The sequence below is a fragment of the Pipra filicauda genome, unplaced genomic scaffold (genome assembly GCF_003945595.2).
Source record: "Pipra filicauda isolate LSUMZ 115617 unplaced genomic scaffold, ASM394559v2 scaffold404_size635056_pilon, whole genome shotgun sequence".
Lineage (NCBI taxonomy): Eukaryota > Metazoa > Chordata > Aves > Passeriformes > Pipridae > Pipra > Pipra filicauda.
In genome coordinates this window covers 374,569-397,324 of record NW_024104537.1, presented here as the reverse complement: position 1 = coordinate 397,324, position 22,756 = coordinate 374,569, and the positions used below count along the sequence as shown (strand labels likewise).

The 22,756-nt window shown below is 44.4% G+C and overlaps 1 protein-coding gene across 2 annotated transcripts in view; it reads left to right on the top strand.

Moving 5' to 3' along the window:
* Nucleotides 1–20,346, top strand: part of CCDC50 (coiled-coil domain containing 50) — a 36,336-nt gene extending 15,990 nt beyond the window's left edge. Inside the window, exons 2-12 of one of the 2 annotated variants that reach the window (XM_039385328.1) lie at nucleotides 1,151–1,213; nucleotides 2,549–2,672; nucleotides 7,039–7,129; nucleotides 9,755–9,854; nucleotides 13,062–13,766; nucleotides 15,271–15,377; nucleotides 15,950–15,994; nucleotides 16,531–16,635; nucleotides 17,506–17,585; nucleotides 18,606–18,703; nucleotides 19,831–20,346. In XM_039385328.1, the coding sequence (XP_039241262.1) occupies nucleotides 1,151–1,213; nucleotides 2,549–2,672; nucleotides 7,039–7,129; nucleotides 9,755–9,854; nucleotides 13,062–13,766; nucleotides 15,271–15,377; nucleotides 15,950–15,994; nucleotides 16,531–16,635; nucleotides 17,506–17,585; nucleotides 18,606–18,703; nucleotides 19,831–19,850 (1,538 nt within the window). In that variant the 3' untranslated portion in view covers nucleotides 19,851–20,346. The remainder of the gene's footprint in view (nucleotides 1–1,150; nucleotides 1,214–2,548; nucleotides 2,673–7,038; nucleotides 7,130–9,754; nucleotides 9,855–13,061; nucleotides 13,767–15,270; nucleotides 15,378–15,949; nucleotides 15,995–16,530; nucleotides 16,636–17,505; nucleotides 17,586–18,605; nucleotides 18,704–19,830) is intronic. The other variant, XM_039385327.1, reaches the window with a different exon arrangement.
* Nucleotides 20,347–22,756: the final 2,410 nt, after the last annotated feature.

The following is a 22,756-nucleotide window of genomic DNA, read 5'->3' as shown; positions in this document are numbered from 1 at the left end:
GTTTGTACTTCCCACTGTGGCTTCAGAAGCACCTCATAGTCCTCTGCTTTGTGACCTGTGTTTCAAGTGGGAGGTATTCCCCTCTTGGGTCCTTGTTAAGCTTCTTAGCTTGTCATATTGAGGGGAAAAGTAAGTAACAGACTCCTCCAGTATAAATTTTTCAGTGCCACTTCCTTAAACTCCCCTTGAAGCAGGCAGAAACCCCATGTGAAATGGAGTCCCATCCTGCAGTTTAGGAGCACAGGTTGTCTTTGGTTCACAGAGGAGCTGATGTGTGCCTAGCACCAAAAGGCTGAACCAGATGCTCTGTGTCTGTCCCTGTCCCAGTAAGTATGTGACCTGAGTTTTGTTGGCCCACTGCATATCAAAAGTTAAAAATACACACTGGTGTTTTTCTGCAGTGTGGGTAGAGCATTCCCTTTTGCAAGTTCAAGTGTGAAAGTGATAGGCATTGGCAAAACTCTGCTGCTTTCAGACTGGTGCCAAAGGGAGTTTGTCCTTTTCCTCTTTTGCTTGTCTCTAGGTCATTTTCAACATCTTTTTAAGAAGCTGTACTTATTATATGCAGCCCCTAACACTGTGGTTGATCCCATATCTGGGTCCTAGGTACAAATCCAGCATCTGCACTTAAAAAGTCGGTGAAGCTTACAAGAAACATCTATAAAATGATGCCTGAACTGGTAGAAATGCCTTGCAGGGAGAACCATGGAGCTCAGTCTGCTCAGTTCCAGAGGGGTGGCAATGTGCATGTACCCTTTGTGCCATGAAAATACTGTTCCCTGACTCTTTAATCTGGTAGAGAAAGTCACTGTAATCACAAATGCTTGCCCTTGTTTTCAGTTGAACACAGTCACCATGGGCAGGGTATGAATTTGAATGGAATACAGGTTTGTACACAAGATCTGATCCCGGGGTGGCATGGGCAGTTCTGTTCTTGAAGTGGAGGGGAGAGTGAAGAAGGCTTTTTATGCCAACAGGGACAAAGAAGTGCGCGCATGCAAAACCAGACATGAGCGAAGGAGGGGGAAAAACACAAGTCCAGAGAGTGTGTCAAAAGTCTGTATATTCCCCTGACTCCCACAGCTCTTCTGATGTGTTTTTGCATTTTTTTTTCTGATACTAATTCTCTTTACTTTGTTTCCCTGTTCAGTATGTCGAGACTTTGCTATTCTGGAAGATCATACCTTGGCCCATAACTTACAGGAACAAGAGAGTAAGTAGCAATAATGTTGAGAACAAACTGAAGCAAACTTGTCCCAACAGATAACCCAGCTTTATTTGATTTTGCTAAGAGAAATGCTTCCTGCATTTATTCAATTTTTATTCTTTTTAGTGGAATACAGTTTATTATTGCTGTCTTGACTATCCTGTAACGCTACACTGCCTTCTGCTCCAGCTCACATTGTACCCTAGAGATAGTTGCATTTCATGTTTCAGTTTTGTGCTCTCCTTTAGAGTTGAGTTTGTTTATGCCGTTTGTGATAAAATTGTATGTAGGGAGTGCACTTGAGGTTTTGTTGCTGTGCAAGGTTTTTAGAAATGACTAGCAATTTTGGAAGCTTCAAGTTTTATAGGCTGACCTGAAGTACCACCAGAAGAGGTCTGTTTGTTTACTTATTTCAGAATTGCCTGTGTCTGCCTTTTGAAAGGAGGCTTCCTTTTCAGATATTTTGAGGTAGGGCAGCTTTTAAACCCTAGAAGTGTTTAAAAAGGAGAAAAAAAAGTACAGCCAGGAACTTCAAAGTGACTGGTTCTTTTTTTTCTTTAAATGATTTTTTTATATGCTTATCTGTTACTTTGGGAATGTTTACGTTGCAGTTTCAGGTGTGATGGCCTCTAATCAGCTTCTCACCAGTTTGGTGTCTGCCAGTACTAGGTGCTAATGCCATTCCAGCTGTTCCACCAAGGGTGCAGCTGCTTGTGCCCTTGGTGCTGGAACCTGAGACCACTGAATTAAAGATGACTCTCTGCTGCAGCTCACATAGCCATTTTTTCTTTCAGGCAATATCCATATATGGTAAAGGCATCACAGTAGTACTCGGTTGCTCTGTTGCTAAATATAAAGGTAGTGAGATTTTTGGAACCAATTCTGCTGGGAGTGAGAGGAGTTTTCTTCTCTAGAGGTTCTTGAGAACAAATTAGGGAAGCATCCATGAGAAGTGCTTTAGGTTCAGCTCATCCTCACTGGCCTCTGGTGGTCCCTTCCAGACCCACTTCATTCACTTAGGGTGATTTCCCATCATCAGAAAATGAAATTCAAAGCCTAAAATACATTCTCTATAAACCTGGATGTGTTAAGATATGCAGATCTTGTTTTGGTAACAGAGACACGTATACAGCCCCCGCAGTGCTAAAACAAGGCAATCTCAAGCTGTTAGTGTAATTTCAGTTCAGGACTTTCCCACCTTTAATGATTGCTGCCTGGTGTTCCCCTGCCAAGATCCCTCTTCCTCTCTGGCCTGGAATCTCCCTCCCACTTGGTTTATCTTGTTCACGCAGTGAAGTTCTGCACCCTGATTTGAGGGTTCTTGTCTGTGTTTGTTTCCAGTTGAGCATCACTTGGCTACAAATGTTCAGCGTAATCGTCTGGTGCAACATGACTTGCAGATGGCCAAGCAACTGCAAGAAGAGGAGGATAAGAAAGCACGTGCTCAAAAACACCAAAAAGACTTGTGAGTTTGTGATGGAGCTGTTGAAATGGGAGTGCTAGTTCCATTTGGTCAGAGCACTGAAATCAGCTGCTTTGATTTGACAGTACGTGGGGTTCAGGTTTTGCTTTTGTTTCCTTTTTTCTTTGGCTCTCCATTGCTATAAAAGTATTAATACTAGGCACAGAGTAATGAGAACAGGGTGGAAGTAGATGGTCCTGGGGCCCATCCTGGCTTATATTCTGTTGCCTGTCCATGAGGAGGAGTCTCCCCATTGTACTGCTCATTGGCAAAATGGAGTAACTTGGCCAGTTGTGTTGACCTTGTGCGGGCCAAAGTCTTAGAAAGAAGGAACCATGCCGCATAAATACAGTGTTACAGTGAATTCTCTCTCGTGAAAATTGCAGATATTGGTGTGTTTGTACTGGTGCCTAGTGAGTGCTTTTGAGGAGATGGGTGTCCTGCTGCACTGAAAGCTGAAAGCCCATGCTTGTGCTTGCAGATATTCAGTGTGAAGTGACCTGGAAGGGGAAACTGCTGCCCCAGGGTCACTTGGTGGGGATGGGTGTTGAGGACAGACGTTCTTTTGCAGTCACTGACTTCTGTAGCAGCTGTGGGAGGGTGTTTAACGAGCGATCCAGTTTGCTCTGCAGGTTTGCTCAGTCCCCACACAGCACATCAAACCCTGTGGTTTGGCTTTTTGTGTACCATGACTCTCAGCTGTGGAGCTGGTGTGGAAATGGAACGTGGCAGTGCAGGGCAAAAAAAACTGTACTTTCCAATCCAGAGTGGACTTGTAATGCATGAGATGTAACAAATGATTTTTGTGACAGATCTCAGCCAGATACTGCTGGTGAGAGATGGCAGGATGGGGGTCACTGCAAATGCAGGGCCTGCAAGGCAGGATGCATCTCCCAGCAGCTGTGCTGCCTCCAGGCTTGTGTCGTGCTCTGGGATGCCACCCACCAGGTACAGCTGGTGGTGGATCACAAAGCCTGGGTGGCTCATCTGGCAGGGACAGTGTTGAAGCAGAAGAGCTCTGTGTTGCAGATGTGCGAGATACAGGACTGGCTTCAAAGCAGTGGCTCATAAAAGCTTTGAAGCTGGAGCATAACAGATCAGCCGTTGTTTTCAATGTTCCCAGCACACTGAGGCAGCTCTGGGTAGATACATATATATATCTCAAGTCTGGTTTTTTTTTCCAATAACTTTGTCTTTATTACCAATTAGAGTCGTGAGTGTGTAAATGACAACGTAAAAATTAATTTCGTATGGCAGAGGTGATTCCTCTTTGTTACTTGCTGGGAGCTGCAAATGATTTTCTTCTTGTAGGACTCTGTAAAATGGGATTTACAAACTTTGTGAGCCAAGGCACAGGCAGAACTGCTGATGCAAAATGTTGTGTCAGCAGCAGTTCTGCTCCTGGAAGCATGAACTCTTCTGCAAGAATAGTAAAAGAAGTTGGAGGCATCCTTTTGTAATTGGATCTTTTTCCTCCTCAATTCTTTGTATGTTCTCATTCCTCCTTGTCTAAGAGTAGCATATTCTGGCAACAAAATAATCCTCGCTGTTGATGCTTTCTGTATTGTGTAGGTCAGTTTGACGCTGCGAGGTGATGGGAGAAGTAAGGAAGTAAAAGTAGGGGGTCTTTAGAAACAGGAAACATACAAAAGCTCTTCAGATTTGTGGGCTTTCTTCTGTCTTTCAAATCCTAAATTTTCTCAGACTTTGTGAAGATAAATGAGAGAATAGAAATAACTTTTTTCTTTTTAAGAATTCAGGGAAGCATCAAACCTTATTTTTATGCTTCTTTAAAAGCATCTCTCACATCTAGCTGAGCAGCCTGCATGCTGCTAAGTGTAGTAGCAAGATGACTAAAATAAAATAGTGTGAAAATATGTCCTTTCCCCATTTTGCTCCCAGTGCTGTAATGGTTCTGTTGTATTAATGTAAGCTAGTTCCTTTGAATAATTCCCTTAAACATTTCCTTTTTTTCCCTCATCTGGCAACAACTAGTAGCTACAATCAGTGTGAATGGTAGGGAGCTTTCTTATCACACAGATTTTTGGGTGTTTTCTCTTTTTTTTATAAACTGATGTAGAGTTTTCCCAACACTTTTAACACTCCTGCAGCCCAGGAAGGAAGAACATGTAGGTGGGATGTTCAGGAAGGGTGATGTTTATGTTGCTCTGGCTGATTTCTGGGGTCTGATGGGCACTTGAACTCACACTAAAGAAACTGAAGAATGAGAAGGGCTGTCAAAGTTCTTTAACCTCTTTTCTTATGCTCACTCAAGTTAACGGAGGGCTCTTGCCCTCTGCTCCTCGTGGCTTCAGAACATGGCTACCACTTCTACAACCAAACTACAACAGATGATTAGCTGTTTCTGTGTCCTGTTTGTCTGTAATAAGATGTATTTTAAGTATTTAGCAAGTCAGTTTGTGCTGATGAACTTGGCACTTTATCTCTGCTCACAGGTGCCAGGGGAACTGGAGACGTGCAATGCCTTGATGTGTCTGACCTTTCTAACTTGCTTTCTACCTGAATTCACGTCCTCAGAGGCTGGGGTCATAAGGGATCCACTATCAGGCCTACTGGCAGCCTGCCCCCTAGGATTTGCTTATTCAGCTATTGTTTTGCTGGGGGCTGTGGTTCTTTGCTGGGTGCCAGGTTTGCCAAGGTCCCTTTATATAAGGCAGGTTCAAGAACTAGAGTTGCTGCTGTGTGAACTCTTGTGCCTTTGAACACACCTCCCCCCAGAGTAAAATGAAACACACACAGGCACATGCTAAAAATACCAGGTTTCATTACCTGGATGAAAGAAGCTGATGTCCTGAGATGTTTGACCTATTAATAACTCCAGCCCGATTGCAGGTCTGCTTCCATGGAGCAGTTGAGAGAAATAAAGAAGCTTCTTTTCCCTCCTGCTGCATGTACCTTTTTGTTCCTTAAGACAGATGAGTTGTTTCTTGGTGACATTTATCCTCTAAACCCTCTTGTTGCAATGTCCTTCTTCCACATATCCACCCTTTCTGCTTCTCTCATTCCTCACTTTTTGTAAAAGAAGGCTCTGTGGTGCCACTGACTGCTCCAGCCATGCCACGTTTCTTGATTTTGCAACCTAAAGTGTTTATCTGCACTTGAAACTATTTTGACTTCCTCTGCTCATGTCCTAGACTCTCCTGCAGTCCTTTATCTCCAAGTTCACTAGGTTGTTTCTGCCCAGATCCTTGCTCAAGCCTAGAACTAGTTGCTTCATCCCATGCAGCACAACTTTGACACAGCACAACCTGCTTCTCTTGAATTATTTGCTTGTCTTCCCTAATGTGCTCTTGGTAGCCTTCCCATCACCTATCTGATCATTGCCACTGTGTTCTTCAACACATTGTATTCTAATAAAACAGGCTCTGCCTGTTGCTGTTCCCGTTTTTGTCTCCTCCTATGCCTTGCCTTTCAGTAGTTGCAATTGCAGGGATTGATTTTTCAGACCTGTTTAAAGCTAGTCTTTAGCTCAATTTAAACAGTGCTGAAAGAGACAATTTTTAATCTTTCTTCTCAAATCCCCCAGCCCTTTTCTGAGTTGCCCTAAGGAATCATAGGCCATTCTTCCAGCCTGTTTGCTGGACATCGGAGCATGCTGCACTGTTCTTGCAGATGCTTTTGCTGTGATGCCCATGAAATACAGCCTTCTAGGTCTGTCTACACAGCCAGAACTCTCCTGTCTCAATTACTGTTATCTCTTTCCCCAGTTAATGCAATCTTGTGTTCCTGCGTCCGCACTGGCAGGGTGGAGATGGCTCCCTCCCCCCGCGTTCTGACGCATGTTGCTCCCTCGCCTCTTGGCACTGGTTCTGCTTTTGTGTCTCATCCCACCTCAGCTGCATTTCTCATCATTACTGAACTGCCGCCTCCAGCCTCCACTTGGCCTATGTACCGCATTCCTGCACTTTCTTCTTCTTGGCTTTCATGTGAAAACCACTTCCCAGGTATACCTTCATTAACTGTACCCCTGAACCCCTCCTTTGATACCACACGTACAGAAACTCAGCAGAATTAAACTGTTTGCAGACTCCTAAGTGCTACTTTGGCCTGCCCTATTTTGTGGTACCTACCTCCTTTCTTAGCAAACTGCCGATGAATCTGTTTTCTTTTACTTTATAGTCTTTGAAGGTTTTGGGAAGTATTTTCTAAATTTGGTTAGCAGTAGGTACAGAGAGTCCCCGTCCCTGGTGAGGATTCATAGGCTCTGCAGTAACACTGAGTAATAATCCTTTTGTGTAAATCAGATGGATTTTTTTTTTTTTTTTTTTTAGCTCTTTTATCCCTTTCTTCAGGCTGACTGATGCCTGTGGCTTCAGCTGCCTGTAATCCTTGTCTCCTTACCTTCTAGGGAACGACAGGACTGCGAGATCGCTCAGGAAATCCAAGTGAAGCTCACGTTTGAAGCAGAGGAGCGCCGCAGGCAAGAGGAAAAAGACGAGGTAACCTTTAAAGCTGCAGGGATGGCAGGGCTATTTGTAGCAGTCCTTTCAGGTCAGGCATTTCTTGGCCAGTAGCCACAGGAGTTGGCTTGCATGGTGGCAATCCTTGTCCTTGCAGATCTCTGTATGCAGAGAGATTTTTAGGGAGTCCTGTTACGGGAATAAGATACAGTCATAGTCCTCACACTCAAGGGTCACAAGGATTGTTGGTGCCAGTGGCTTTGCTAATGAAGAAGGCAAGTAATAGGTAGGTCTTGTTGAGGTGTTTGTTGCCCTGGCGTAGAAAGTTGTAGTGGTTTATGCACTCTGAGACCTGCTTGCTTTCTCAAATGCAAGAAGATAGGTACCACTTTTGGGAGAATCTTGGATCATGATTTCTTTGTCTTTGTTGCAAAGATTTCAGGAGGACTCTCTGCCCAGACATCCACTTCTGGCTTCTCAGTTCTTCAGTTTAGTCTTTCACAGCCTGAACACCCTGTTGTAGTTTCTTGCTAGCAAATTCCTTTTGTGATTTCAGAATGTTACTCTGCTGCTGTTGAGCAGTTGCGATTGGGCAGTGTGGTTTGTCAATGGTGTTCAAAGGATTTGGCTTGTTGATCACCTTATTGGGTCAGCCTGTCAGATTGGGTTTTAAGAAACCCACAGAATAGAGGAACACCTGTGTGAGCGTTGCATGTGTCCCCATTTTTGATTACAGATGGTTTCCTGAGAAGTCTGAGTAGTCTCAAGATGCTTAAGAGGCACTTGGTGGCATTTTCTGTATAGGAAGAGCTTGGAAACACAAAGCTGCGTTTCCTGGAAGAGCCTGAAGTAAGAATCTGTCCTTACCTGACAGATGCATCAGTTTGCTTGTGCAAGGCTTAATTTTATTCTTGTACCACTAATTCCAAGCAAGTACTGAAAAGCTGTCCAGGCAGATGTGGAAGGGCTTGGCTTCCAAGGGGAACTTGTGATAACGGGGTGGGAGGAACACTTAGGTCAAAGAATTTGTGATATAAAGGTGACAAATCTGTCTTATTTTTATCAGGAAGGTGAAGGAGATGCAAAACTAATGTTGGCTTGGGGAATTGCACCTTTCCTTCCTGCTTTATGTAGAGAGCTACAGGGATGTCAGTGGTCTGACAACTGGTCCTTCCAGCTTGTCAACCTGCTGACCATCTTGTGCTCTTGGGAGCAGTCTTCAGATGACTGTGGATTAAAGCAATGAGAAGTCATAAATATTCTCTCTCTTCATCTTGGTACATGGGAAGTTCCCAAGTGTGGCTGAAACGTAGCTGTGGACTGAGGCAGATCTGGTCTGGACCGCAGGGTTTTCAGATGAAGCTCTAAGCCTGCCTGCTTATGAACCCCTTTTGTAAGGAGTGGTTTGTGTGGATTTGCAAGTCCTGAGCTGTCTCAGTCCTGGAGATAAGGTGCTTAAGCATATATATTTATAGATTTACTGTACTTGGTAGAAGAGGTTAACCTTGTCAGGAGAAAGAGGTTTTGTTTTGGCTTTTTTTTTTTTTTTCCTGAAGAGTCTGTGGCATCCTCAGGTCCTCCACAAAGCTGGCTGTTGAGCAGATCTTATCTGAATCCTGAAATAATAATTTGTACTTGAATAGCCGTTCAATGTCTTCCAGTGCAGGCTTTGCTCTGGAGGGTGTTGACTCTCAGTTTGCATTTCAGTGATGCCTTTCCTGCCCGCAGTGTCCACTTTACATGCATGGCTCTGTAAAGGTTCTGAGGATTAGGAAGGCTTAAATGAATAGCATCCAAAGGGCTAGCATGCCATGCTGGTATCTGCCAGCTTTGCTTCCTGGCTTCAAACTGGCTCCACTGATTTGCAATCTTCTGGACTTCAGGTGAGCAAACCCCAGGGAACTGTTTGTGGTTCCGAGGCCTTGTTGATCCATTAGTCATCTCGAAGGAAAACCAATTAGGAAAATGGAGTGCTTGTCTCTTTGGCGTATTTACCAAAACCGTGACAGAAGACAAATGGCTGCAGTCCCCACTGAGTTCTTGCCTTGTGCCTGGCTCACTCTTCCTAATGTCCCTTCGATTTTCTTTTCCTTCAGTCTCTGTCTGTCAGACTGATGCATTTCTCTGCCTGGCATCCTACAGTTCCTGCAAATTACAGCCAGTGTGAAGCGAGGTTGTGACTTACTGTGGGAACTCCTTCCAGTCAGAAGTGCCTTCAACTAGAGACAGCCTTAGCCTCTGTTTTTCTTTCCCTGGCAGAGTGCAGGGGGCAGATCCAGCCCACTCCTGTAAGTGGGTGTGCACTTCTGTGACTTCTAAATCCTAGTTGAAATCCTGGGGTTGCACAGGTAGTCCCTTTTGCCCTGCTTTGGCTGTTCGGGCCAAATGTGTGCAGGGGGAACAGGAACCTGTGAGTCTGCCATGGGGTTGGAATTTCCATGGTGGGCTTGGGTGAGGTTGAATACTGGTTGCTGAGATGATCCCTTGTGTCATCCACTAGGTTGAAAGCCCTATCCCACCTGCGGGTTGAATTTGAGTAATGTTGTTGCCATGTCTGAAAAATTAAACTATCAGGATTTTAATAATTGAATAAAGAATTTGAATAAAAGAATCTGGAGATAATTTTGGCGGTGATTTTATGTCTGTTTTCTCCCATCCCTGCAGGACATTGCCCGTCTCCTCCAACTGCAGGAAGAAAAGAAGCGCAAGAAGCACTACCCAGAGTCCCAGGGCTATGAGGAGAGCTATTATGCAGAAAATGGAGGTAGGTTTCTACTAGATAAAAGGTCAAGGTTCATAGGTGAACCTGGTGATCTGGCAACTCCATCTAGGAACTTTCCCTTATACTACAGTCCTGTATTGAGCACTTTAGCATTACATCAATTTCAAGGGTCAGAATCATTGCTTTCTCTAATTAGGAAATATTTAAATAAAAAAAAAACAGACAGTTTTATAATTTTTGTTGTCCTAGAAAATGGCCTGGAGGACAGGGGTAAGGTGTGTGGTGTGTGTATGTACGAGTACAGCCATGCTTGCATGTTTTAAAAGGGCTTATGGAAAAAAAACAGTAGTTGATAATCCACAGTTACTGCTGTGTAACACCCAGTGTGTGGGGGAGGAATGTCGATGCAATTCCGTGCTTGCATTTGAAGAGAAACAGTTCTGTGTGCTCATTTGTGATGCTGGCACGGCTACATAAAGGAATAAATGCTGCTTCATGGAACTGTGTTTCAAAAATAGCTCCTTGCAGGTACGTATCCAAGCAGTAAAATTAGCACAACCACTTTGAATGACTTACTGAAGAACAAGGTCATCTCCACAGAGTGTCTCTGCTGTGATTATCATCTGGGACTGTACATTGTGGAAATTATATGATCCACAGCGCTGTATTGCTTTCTCTTGGTCAGCTTTTGTGATTGAATACAGACCTTCTTTAAACTGGGAGGAGAGAATCAGGGTGTGTTTAATTATGGAGCAATCTGGGGATGGCTTTGCTGTGCACTGGTGGTGGTTCCTGTGTTCTTCCTTCAAAAATGTGGTGGGAAAGATGGGTTGCTTTTGATTAACAGATTGTGAAGATGAAGATCAAACCTCTTATTTCTCATTTTGACATCAATGCCATTGACAGTTTTCAAGCCTTGCATTTAAACTTACACAAGTTAGGTTCAATTTGGAAGATGTTCAAAGATAGACAAAGAAATACAAAGCAGTAAGTGCAAAGCAGTAACCAAGTGGAAACTTCATGACCACAAGTCATGCTACATGTACAGAGCTGGGAAAAAAAGCATCTTGGAGTTCTTATGGCCAACCCACACTTCAGGTTTTTAGAATTAAATGGGACAAGTCTCTGAAAAAATACAATGTAGGTAATACTGTTGCCATGCAGAGATGGTAGGACAGTATGGATTTTTATGACAAATCAGCTGACAAAAATTTATCTGCATCCAGGAGTCACATGGATCAGGGCTATTGCTCCAAAGCAGTCTGAACTCTTTAAAAGTGGAAAAATAAACATGAAAAAAAGCAGAGTTCCTCCCAGAAGTGTCTGTGCCATGAAAAACATTTTTGTATTCACTCAGTCACTTGCTGCTTGAGAGAGTAACACCAGGATCCAGAGAGTGTTTACACAGCCCCTCCAGAAGGTGCTTCAGGAACCAGCACCTGCTGATGAGTTAAACGCCCTGAGATACCCCAAAACCATGTCTTTTGCTTGGGTTGTCTGGCATGGTTGTGTTACCTGCAGCAGTCCTTTCCCAGTGTAGCCATGCTTTGCTCTTTTGTGTTCTGCTCTCTGCTGCTGTATTTATTGAGCTTTCCTTAATGACAAAATTGAATTAATTCTTAGACCCTTGTTAGTGTTGTTCAAAAACTGGCTCTTGCTTTCAGGCTCTGGTCTCCGTTGTTCAGTAAGTCAGATTGTTTTATTGGATATTTTTTTTTCTGTAAATCATATGAATGATCTAACACAGGAAAAAACCAACCAGTTAAAAACCAACCACAGCAGTTCCTGTTACGGTTCTTGGACTTCTAAAAATACACCTGTTTTGGATAAAAGTCATACAGATTTGTTTTCAAGGTGGATTTTCTGTAGGCTGTATTTTTGCTGGCTCTGAAAAAGTTTTTTCTGAGTAGAATGCCTTGAAGGGAACATTCAGTTTTGGTGTGGGGTTTGTTTTTTTTTTTCCCCTGAAATCTAGATGGATTGTAAGGGAGGCAGAGCTATTTATTAAAACAGAATGTAGTTCATGTGCAGTGAAATCTATTTTAAATATATTTAGATACTATAAAAGAAATATCTTGGCAGTTGAGGAGGAAAGTCTGCTGCTGCTGGGGTTTTTTTCTATTTTTTGGGTGGAGGTTTGTCTGTGTAGTTCTGTTTCAAATCAGACTGCTTTAAGGCCTCTTTTTTTGTTTTGAAAAGCTGCTGTAGAGAGATAATCATTCACTCAGTGCAATGATTTTTCTTAGCAAATTAGTTGATTGGAAAATAAATCAATTAGTAGATTGTAAAGAGGCAGACTGTTGCATCCTCCTACCTGTTTCAAGTTTATTACTGAAACTAAGAGCAAAGAAAATTTCTACCTGTTTTCTGGAAAGCACAGAGGAAACAACCCCACCGAACTGCCAAGTAAGTGGCTTTTCTAGCTACATTGCTGAGGTCAGGAGCTTCTGTTTTGTGAATTCTTATTCTGCTCTTAAATTTCTATAACCCTCTCTTTATTCAGAGCTGAAACTTTTATTTAGGCAGTATAGAAGTACAGGACCTGAAACTTCTGGGTCTGCAAGGGATATATGACATCTGTGGTGGAAGATGTTTGGATGCTGCAGCTATCCATCATCCTATTCTTGCTTTTAAAGAAACAAAAATCCTATCTCTTGTCTCCTTTTCTGCTTTATGTGGGTCTTACCCCCATCAGTGAAACTAATGAAAAAACTTGTGCCTGAAGGCAGGGCAAGGCACCAATGTTTATAAACCAGGATCCAACCTTACCCCTCTGCTTGGTCCCTCCTGGCCTTACGCCCCCTGTTGCCTCCCAACCTTACCTGCATCTTGTGCCTTTCTTTGCGAGCCTTTCTGAGGTGGTTTCGGGATCCTGCAGCAGTGATGTGTCATCAGGAGATGAGCTGCTCTCTTGGCTGTTTTTCAGCCCCAGTTGCATTGTTAAAAGTCATTTGTCTCTATATTGGCTTGTCCTTGTCTAGGAGGTCTCAGACACTTTCAGGCTGGACCTGTGCTTTCTGCTCCAGCCTTGTTGCCTCCTGTTCTGCCCTGCTGCCATTTCACTCTACCCCCCATTGTATCCTGCAAGCATTATCTGTCCCTGTTATTTTTTTCTGACCCCATCATGCTTTGCCTGCATTTTCAGCTTCTTGCATCAAGCACCCTCATTTGCCTGCTGCGAGTGGCCTCAGAACCACCATTAACCCCTGCACCACTAACCCACTCGTTGTTTGTCCCCCCATTGCTCAGAGCACCCCTGGCATGACCCCAGAGAGCAGTTTTCTGAGCCTCACAGGGCACACAGTCATGACAGGCGCAGGCACCACCAGAGAGAGCACAGAGGACCTCCCTCACCTTTGGCCGACGGTGCCTCCAAAACCAGGCGTTCCACCTCGGAGGATCGTCGGAGGTCTCCTTACCTGAGAGAGACCAGCAGTGGCCATCAGCAGGAGTGGAAAACAGCCAGCCAGGAAAGGTCCCGGAGACATCCTAGCCTTGATCTGGAAAGAGAGGCTGAGCATGGTGCCTGTGATCACAGCCATAGCTGGGAGCTGCGGGAGAGGAGGACAGCTGCCCGGGAGAAGGGTAGGAGACCTCTCAGTCTTGACCTGGAGTCGAAGCACGGACTTGCAGATGAGGCACAGCACAGGAGAAAGCCCCCAAGGCAAGACAGAGAAAAGCACCTTCCCCTTCTTGAGTTGGAACTGGAGGCTGAGCAGGAAACCTGGCATCAGGGCGGCGGCCGGGTGGTACGCCCTGAAAAACACAAATCTCGCCATCAGGGTCACTCATCACACAGGATGGCACATGATGAGAAGCTCCATGATGGTGAATTTAGAGATGATCGTAGAAGGGGTGAGGCAAGAGACTGCAGAAGGGCAGGACAGAGGACACATTCCCCATCCCCACGTGCTGTGACCCAGGGGAAGGGTGGAGGCTGCCAGCGAGACTCAGGTAACCAAGTGATGGGGAAGGTGTATGTATGTGTGGGGATGGACCTTTGTGTGCCCCATACTGGTATCTGAAATATGTGTTGCTTCCTTTGAAGATGCTTGTCTCCACTATCTACCTGCAGTGTGTACACAGTTAATCCTGTCCAGGTTTCTCCCCGATTTAGTGGGATTCTTCTTATCCATTAATGTTCTTGCTCTGTTTATGTCCTGATGTTCCATGGCATTGGAGAGGATGAGGAAGAAGGTATTGTTGGAAATGGTACCCTTGGTATCCTGTGTTTTAAGAAAAAAACCCTCCTCCCTCCTCCCCCAAAAAACCCAACCAACCAACCAACAGCCAGCTTTTGTTTTCATGATACATTTTGTGCAGTGGTCTCGTTGCACAAGAGAAAAAAACACTAACAAACCCCCAAATGTAAGGATTATGCTTATCTTTTGTTGAGATGCAGGACTGTAAGTGAAAACACTTTGCTAAAGCACTAAAAAAACCAGCAATTTTCATCCACTTCTTATTGAAAACCCTGCTGGCAACTTAATCAATTCATTTTGGGCAAAGTTCAGTAGTGGCACTGGGTGTCTAACTGGGCTCTGTTTGTAAGATGGGGTTCTAGCCAAATTCTGTACAAGTGGAGTTTTCTGGGAAATGTGTACCTGTGTAGTTCTTGTTCAATAATACTTGGGGAATGGGGGCTTTAGAGATCCAGAAGCATCTTTCTGCTTTTAAAACCACACTGGAAGTAGGGGTGATCTAGTGAAAGTAGGAGACTTGGATCTGTGTCTGTAACAATGTGAGGAAACTTATGCTTAAAGCCATCTAACTAATATTCCCATGGGTAAGGTGAGGATGATAATGGGTGTCTGTCTCTGGAGATACTGGGGCAATTATTCTTCCTCCTCATAATATGAAAGCCTTCCTTGGGGAAGTGGAAGGTGTTAATCAGGTTTATCTTTAAAATAACAAAACTCTTTACTCAAAGCCAGAACTGAATATTATATGAACTTTAAATATGCTTACTTGGCTGTTTTCTCATTGAATTGTAAAATTCATCAGTCATCCCAAGGAAGAAATAGTCTGAAATCTCATGTGAGCCTGTCCCAGGCAGCCTTTGCAGCCCGTGCTGCTCCAGCAGTGCATTCAGTGCCGTGCTCATAACAGATGTTGGGCTGCTCTCTGCTGCCCAGTTTTGCCAGTGTATCTGTATCAAGGCATAGTGTGACAATTCTTTTCCTAGCATCACTGTCATCAAAGACTTCAAGGGATATGGTCTCTTCTGCCATATAATTGCATTTGTTGTAAGACATGGTGTATCAGGTATTTCTGCGTGCACAGAGAAACCTTCCTAAGGTGTGTGCTGCACCTCAGCTAAAGAAGCTCTCAAACCAGCTGTGTGGCAGGTACAACCTCATGGTTCTCCTGAGGGGGAGCTGAAGAGAATGTGGGTGTCTCCTCACCAAAGCATGTGGAGAATGCTTGAGTTGACTGTTTTCCTCTCACAATTCTGTAGGCACTAATTTGAGGGGGATGAAACAAACCATGTATGATGCACCCCGAATGGAACAGGAGTTGTCTGATGCGGAGATTGCTCGGAAGCTGCAGGAGGAAGAGCTCCTGGTAAGTTGAGGGGATGCATTAGTCATCTCGAAGGAACTAAGGTAGCCAGCAATGACAACTTTAATTTGTAAACCTTTTATCTATGAGAGTGATTTTAAGACATAAAGTGCTACTGTGCTTTCTAGTAATTATCTTTGTCTTCCATACGCGCACATATGGAGTGACAGCTGGCATCCACCCTGTAAGGACCTATTTTTTTTAAATAAACACCCCAAAATTAAATTACTGAAGCCGAGTGATATTAAATTAATGTTTCCAGGTAGGTGAAGATGGCCTGTAGTCAGTGTGGCCAGCCCAGAAGTGAGACAGACCAGTGCCCATCTTTGAGAAGAGAGGGCAGCAGAGTTGGAAATCCATTGTGATGTGCCCTAGCAGATACATGAGGACAAATTTCAGCTGAAAAGCTGAAATGACAGTTTATTGTTGGGTTGTAAGTATATGTGGGGAGGATGGTTGTGTATTTGTATGGGCACCTACTTGCCCTGCCAGTAGGTTAATGAGTATGAATAATTCAGAGATGTTACTCTTTTGTCTCTGTTTTTTCTTCTGCCATCTTTTTTTCTTTTCCCCAGGCTAATGAGGCAGATCAGAAGGCAGCTCAAGTAGCCCAGGATGAGGTGAGCAACAAGTAAAATATTTGTGGAATTCCTTTGCTTGTGGAAGCTGCCAAACACCACTTGTTCCCTCTTACCCTCTAGTTGTTCATTTCTCTCCTTGTAGGGGAAGCTTAGAGCTCTAATGGGGTTTGCTCCTACCTGAGTTTCATGTATATGCTCAGGCTGGCCAAGCAGACAGTTGCACTGCCTGTTGCAGCCATGACAGAGGAAGGAAGTTCATGGTTCTGTGAGAGCATTTCTTTTCTGAGCCCCAGGGGAGACTATCCAAGATGCTGTGAGATGAACCACCTCCTCCATTAAGGAAAAGGAGTAGGGGGCAGAAAGGCTCTGCAAATGCAGTTCTGGCAAATCAGGGATCTGCTGGGCATGCTGCATGATGTCTGTCTTAATTTTGCCCTATCACTTGATTTCTGATCACAGATGGGTGAAGTCCTGGATTTGCACCCTTCCCATTCAGCAGCTGTCCATGGGAAGGTTATTCAAACTCACAAGAGCAGTAAAAGTATCTGAGGCACTGTCTGTGTTTTCCCTTCTAGGAAATTGCTCGACTGTTGATGGCTGAGGAGAAAAAGGCTTTAAGGAAAGAGAAAGAGAGAGAAAAGTCTTCCTTTGAAAAGAGGAGGCATGATCAAGATTGGAAGGTATGTCAAGCTTCAGGAGGCACCACAGATAATGTTATTCCGATTTCCAGAGGGAGGTGTGTGTGTGGTGAAAGCAAAAGGTGGTGATGCTTCCAAAGGGTCTTGCTGTTTATTATTCAAGTGCTTCCCAAGACTTTTGGAGCCACCTACTTGGTTAGATGCTTTTGGCATGTGGCCTGGGAGATTGCTACTAGATGTCACAGCACTTTGTGGCCTTCTTGAAGCACTTTCAGTCCTCTTGGTGCAGGACCTTCCCTCTGCTGAAATCCTGACTGTAGCAATAAAGGCAGTAGTTGGATCTGTTTGTATAAGGGCAATGCAGATGCTTCAGATGTCACTCTGCCTCGTAATAAAATTGGCTGTGTAATGAAAGTACTGAGTCTATTTGCCTAGGTTTTTGCATGAGTAATAACAGAAAGGCTTGGCTAGCCAACATGGGAGAGGATAGGAAACAGATTTCATGGTTTGCACTGGTGAGGTGCTAAATGGGATGTTGTGTCAATCTTGGGCCCCGATGGAGGTATCTCTGTTTTCAGCCTCCTTACTGTCTTTAAGTGGTTGCAGGAGCACAGCTGCGTGCAGCTGGTCCCTCAGCCCAGCCATGTGCACAGTCATTGCACACTGTGTTTGACCCCAGCTTCAGGATGGTCCCCGAGAGCTGTCACATATTTAGCACAAAAATTGAGTTTGGCTCAGCAAGGCTGAGTTTTGTTTACTGGAAACTAGTCCCGGTACTGGCATTTGCACATCTGGCTGTAGTTAATCATACAAACCAAGCACGAAAGGGCTGTGTGGAGCTGTGTCAGGCTCAGTGCACTGGTGGTTTCTTGCAAGGCACACAGATGAACAGATTTCCCTCCTTCCCATCAGCCTGATGCAGGCGAGTCCACACGCTCAAGGTCGAGAGAAGGGCCTGAAACTCAGCGACACAGAAGCGACAGGTCCTCAAGGTGAGCTTGAACTGGCTGGCAAAAATGGGGAAATGCAACTGGGAAGCTGCTGAGAAGCTGAATCCTGGGGAGGAGTTGTGGGATGACCAGCCTGACCCACCCAGGAGGGAATTGGTGGAGTGCAGAGATTTTAGCACTGAGAAGAGATGGAGGGCACAGAGCTCGTGAGGTGTTTGGTGACATGCGTCACTCACTGCGCTCATGGCATTTGTCCATATTGGTCTCCATGCCTTGTGCTGACAGAGATTGATGAGCTTTGTGCAGTGACATTTGTTAAATGGCAGAAAAACATTGAGAGGGTTAAAGAGCTTCTGGGGATGTGAAAACAAATGTCATATCTGGGCAGGAAGGAGTAATCACCGTGCATTTGCACAGCTGCTCCCTTGCGTCTTTGCTCCCAGTTAAGCCCTGTACACAGCTCCCACTGCTGCATGTGGACACTCCCTGCAAGCAGGTGCACTGTGCTTTGGGGTACCTCATCCCAAACTAGGAACGTGCTCTAGCCCATTGTTGCTTCTGAATCTCTTGATGCTCTGGCTCAAGGCCCCTCATGAGAGACTGGGCCCTGGAAGTGACCCCAGTGCCTTTGATTTCCAGAAAGGAGCCTAGAAATTCTTGTTGAAATTGCAAAAGAAACAACAGATAAGGTGTGAGACTGAAGAGAGATCATATTAAAATACTCTGGGACTAAATCTGGGCAAGCATTAAACACTTCAAAATGTTGCTCTTTTGAGTGAGGTTTGCATCAATCTTCATGATGGAAATTCTTTATTTCCTGACAACTTGAAACCATTATTAAATGAAAGAGGTGCAGGAGAAGCAGTAAATGCTCTGCATTTCTTAATGCAGAAACAGTAATGGGCTGTGCTCAGAGGAGCTGCTCTGCAGGCAGGAAGTCTGGGCCAGGCACAGTTTGCATCAAACTGACAGCGACAGACCAGACAGCTGAGATGTTCCTGTTGACACACTGTTATGCCTTTGAGCTATTTCCCATCACTCCTTTTACCCTGTGCTTGGCAGGTCGCAGCCTCTCCTCGATGACTTTGAACACTCTCGATATTACACAAGCCAGCCCAGCCCCTTGCGCCAGATCCCCAGACCTGAGCACTCTCCTAAAGGTAGGATCAATCAATCCCAGGGCTGCCCCAGCTCTTGGGTTGTTGTGAGCTGTTTTACTCAGACAAGCAGCCTGCAAGACAGAGTATTTGAAGGCAATGCTAATAGAAACAAGGAGTGCATATTATTACACCAGCAGCAGGTGATGCTGGTCAGTGTTTGGGGCTGTACTTGCTGAGCATGTTGCAGGCTGAGAGACTAAAAAGCTGAATTGATTTGCCTGGAGTTTGTCAAACTGTTGTCTGCGTGTCCTCCATGATCTCTTAATGATGAATGACTGTAAATCCAGGCAGCAAATGATGGAGAAATGACACTAAGACAATGACATGATGGATTTTAGGTGACTCACTAGTATCAAACAATCCAAGACAATCTTGCATTATCACCTGGCTGGCGGGTAGATGGGATGATCAGACAGAAGCCTGTCCTGAGGACAGGCTTATTTTGTTCCTGTGGCATCTCAGCACTGCTTTCTTGGCTTGTTTCCTGAAATCACTGCGCATAGAGCAGTGTGATTAAGGTCACCCCTGCAGATTTTTAACTCACACAGTTGGCATTCAGATTTTTCTGTGGAGTCTCTGGGGAAGGAAAAGGGCAGTCAGAGTTTCACTTAGTCTCTCAGGTTTTGTTGAGCTCCACTATTGTGACTTATATGTGGACACTTTTTCCTTTCTGAAATTTAAAGTTTGGGAAACTTCTGTCTTCATCAAGTAATCTGCAAAGTTGATGGCACTTAGATATCTGATGGCACTTAGATATCTGATGGCACTTAGATATCTGATGGCACTTAGATATCTGATGGCACTTAGATATCTGAGTCTGTAAACCCAGTGTTCATTCAGTTTTCTTTAGTGAGACTGTGAAGTGAGGCTGCAGCACCATTCACTCCCTAAACAAAATGTGAATGTTTGCCTGTCTTGTGGATCTATCCTTCCTTTTGCTTGGGTAATGAAACATATGGTTCCCATTTTGACCTTTGACTTTACCAGTCCCTGGGAAGTCAGACAGATGGACAAGATGGCAGGACAAGTAAAATAGAACGACAGGACAAGTAAAATACAACTGCAGGTAGTAGTTTCTCCACCAGGATCTAGCCTCACAGGTTTTTTTTCTTTGTTTTGTTTTCCAGGTTCCCGTAGGAAGCAGTAAACTGTGCTAGCCTTTGCTGACTCTTCTGTAGCAAATATTACTGGAATTGCCAGGCAACTTCCTTGATTCCTGACCCGATGGGAGGCCCACCCTCCACTCCCAGGATCATTTCTTCAAGTGTCATCATATTAAGGAAAATTATTTGTTTCAGTTTCTTACTCATATGTGATGACTGAAGCAGTGCAGTATAATCTAGCTGCCACTGAGCTGTGCAAATCAACCAGCTGGCTTAACAGCTCCTTCATACATCCTTTTGAGGCTTTCCTTCTATTTTTATTTTTAATCTTTGGCTGGAGCTTTGACAAATAGGACAAATTGAGATGCATGTAAAATGGAGGAAAATTGAAGAAATGAGTTGTGTTATGGCAGTGCAGCGAAACATCAGAAGTACAAGTCCTTTCAGTATTAGGATGGCTTAGCACAAAGAGTTGTAAGAGGAAACGTGTTTCTTCCTGTTTTGGATAAGACAACTGACCCAACCTGACAGTCATACTAGGAAGGATCTTCAAACATACACCAGCAAAGGCCAGACCCTGGGACCGGTGACAAAGAAATTGCCTATGGAACAGAATTTAACTGCTGTATTTCTTTCTAGGGTTTCCAAAAATCTGGATAGGGTGTGTAACTAGGCATTTAGCTCCAGATATAGAATAGAACAGTTAAAAGGAAGACAATTTCAACTGAAATTAGACCTTGTGTGCATGCTAGGGAGTTCAAGAAGCTGTGAGTTGTGGTTTGGGAACTCACACACGTCTGAATGGACCTCTGTGGTCACCTACTTTGAGCTTCAGTGTAGTAGATGCCAAGGAATTTCACTGAAGCCAAGTAGGATCTCCTGTAACTCCTAGCTTGGTTGCTGATGCACTTGAGTACAGCAACTTGTATCTGAACCTGCATATGTCTTGGAAACGTGGGGCTGAAAGAGGGCCATATGGGCATTGAATTAAAAATCTACAGTTACAGGCCACTTGAGCTAGGCACAGAGTGCTGAATGGTCCACACCATGTCTGTGTGACTGCCTTCCCTCTACAGTGCTCTGTCCAGCACCCCAGGCAGACTCCAGTCTGGAATAAAAAAATTATTGCTCTCTAGGGCTTAGCAGGGTCCGCAGGTTTGTTGTCTGTATAGATTTGCCCATGTATTGATTCCCCCCTTCCACTTTGATGGCTTTCTGCTCTTTGAAAATCATTTTTCTCTTGCACAGACAAGTAGCCTTTTCTTTTGGCCTCCACTCATTTTGATTCTTTTGTCTTTTTAATAATTTTTTTGCCATTATTTTCAGGTATATTTTTAAACTACAAAGCCGAACATTTGGACACTGGCTTGGAGTCTGTTCATCTGGTACAGGCAGGTTGTTCATGTGCCAGTCCAGTTCACAGCAGTGAGTTTGGCTGCCTTGCCCCTACAGCCCAGCTTCCTTAGTGCCCAGCACTGAGTCTGTCCTGCCATGCTCTTCGTTGTCTGCCAGCAGCTGCAGTTCTGCCACTGGCTTTGTGGAGGAGGGGAGACAGAGCTATGACTTTACTTGCCCTCACCACTGATCTGCCTGGGAAGGGAGCCTTGACAGCTCTCTGGACCTATAAGAAACTGGAAGAGAGCATGCCTGTCTGCTGTTTCTCTAGTGCACAATTCAAGTCCTAAGGCAGCTGTAAGGCTTTAACCTTGGCTGTTGTCCTTGGTAGGATAGTTACTGGGCCAAATCCCTAGGAAGACTAGGCAGGTTTTTTTTGTCATAAGTTGGAGGGGCAAGTTTAATGCCACAGCACAAACCCTTGTCTTGCCTTGACCAACAGCTCGAGATACTTCCATCTCTTACCCCCACTGGCCTGTTGGCAGCAGTTCAGTATCTATGAAGAACCACATGACCCCCAATAGACCGGGTATACACTATCCAAAAACCTTGTAATGGAGGACTTGGTGCATCAGCAGCATCCTGCTACCTGCATACCCTTGCTTCCAGACTGTGAGCTTACTCACCTGCATGAACCCTTAAGTGACTTGCAAGGTCTTGCTTGCTTGCTGCTGCTTCTCAGGAAATATCCCAGCCAGCAGCTAGATTTTACTGTCCTTGCCTTGTTTACTCTTCTCGTTCTGTCTCTGTCTATTCAGAAGTGTTAACATTGTTTAAAAGGATCCAGAAAAATAACAACATAGATCCTGTTTTTCCTTTTTTCTTGTTTATTTGATAACTTGGCCCAGTGTGGCAACATCATCTACCGAGATTTTATTTTATAAAAAATTATTTTTGTATTTCATATAACAGTCAAAATTTCTGCTGCTGAAAATGCCATTTTTTTTTCCTATGGGCTTTTTCCCTCCACTGCCATCAGAGTAATTATTGTTGTGAAATGAATGCCTGGTATGTTTTTATGAATTAACACTTCCTACATAACAGGCATTGCTGCTTGTATCACCTGGTGCACTTGTGAAAACTGGATGGGGAAAAGTCCTGCCAAATCAGGAAGTGGTTGAGCTTTGTACTTGCTGTGCTTGCGAAAAACCGGTGACCTGCTGCAAAAGGCAAAGGGAAATTGCCAACTAGGAATTCAGCCCTCTGTGGGTCTCTCTGTAGGGTGGCTATGATGGACTTTCTTGCATTGCAGTTGGCTGATGTAACTCTTGTCTTACCCTAATTAGAAAAGTCATGAAGACCATGAGCCCCCTGACATTTGAAAAACCTGTTAATTCAGAAGGGATGCTTGGTGGTATCCAAGTTGTTGACTTCAATGGGAGCGAATAGAAATATGAGAGAAAACTCTGATTTAGTTTGGAAGCTGGGTAGAGTCTGAAGAACACCTCAGTACCTGCTCTGTGGAGCTCCAGGATCTTCTTAATGGCCTCCTTGGGCCAGTCAAGCTCTCCAGCCATGGCACTAAGAGACAAAGAGCCCAAGGGAAGGAGCATCT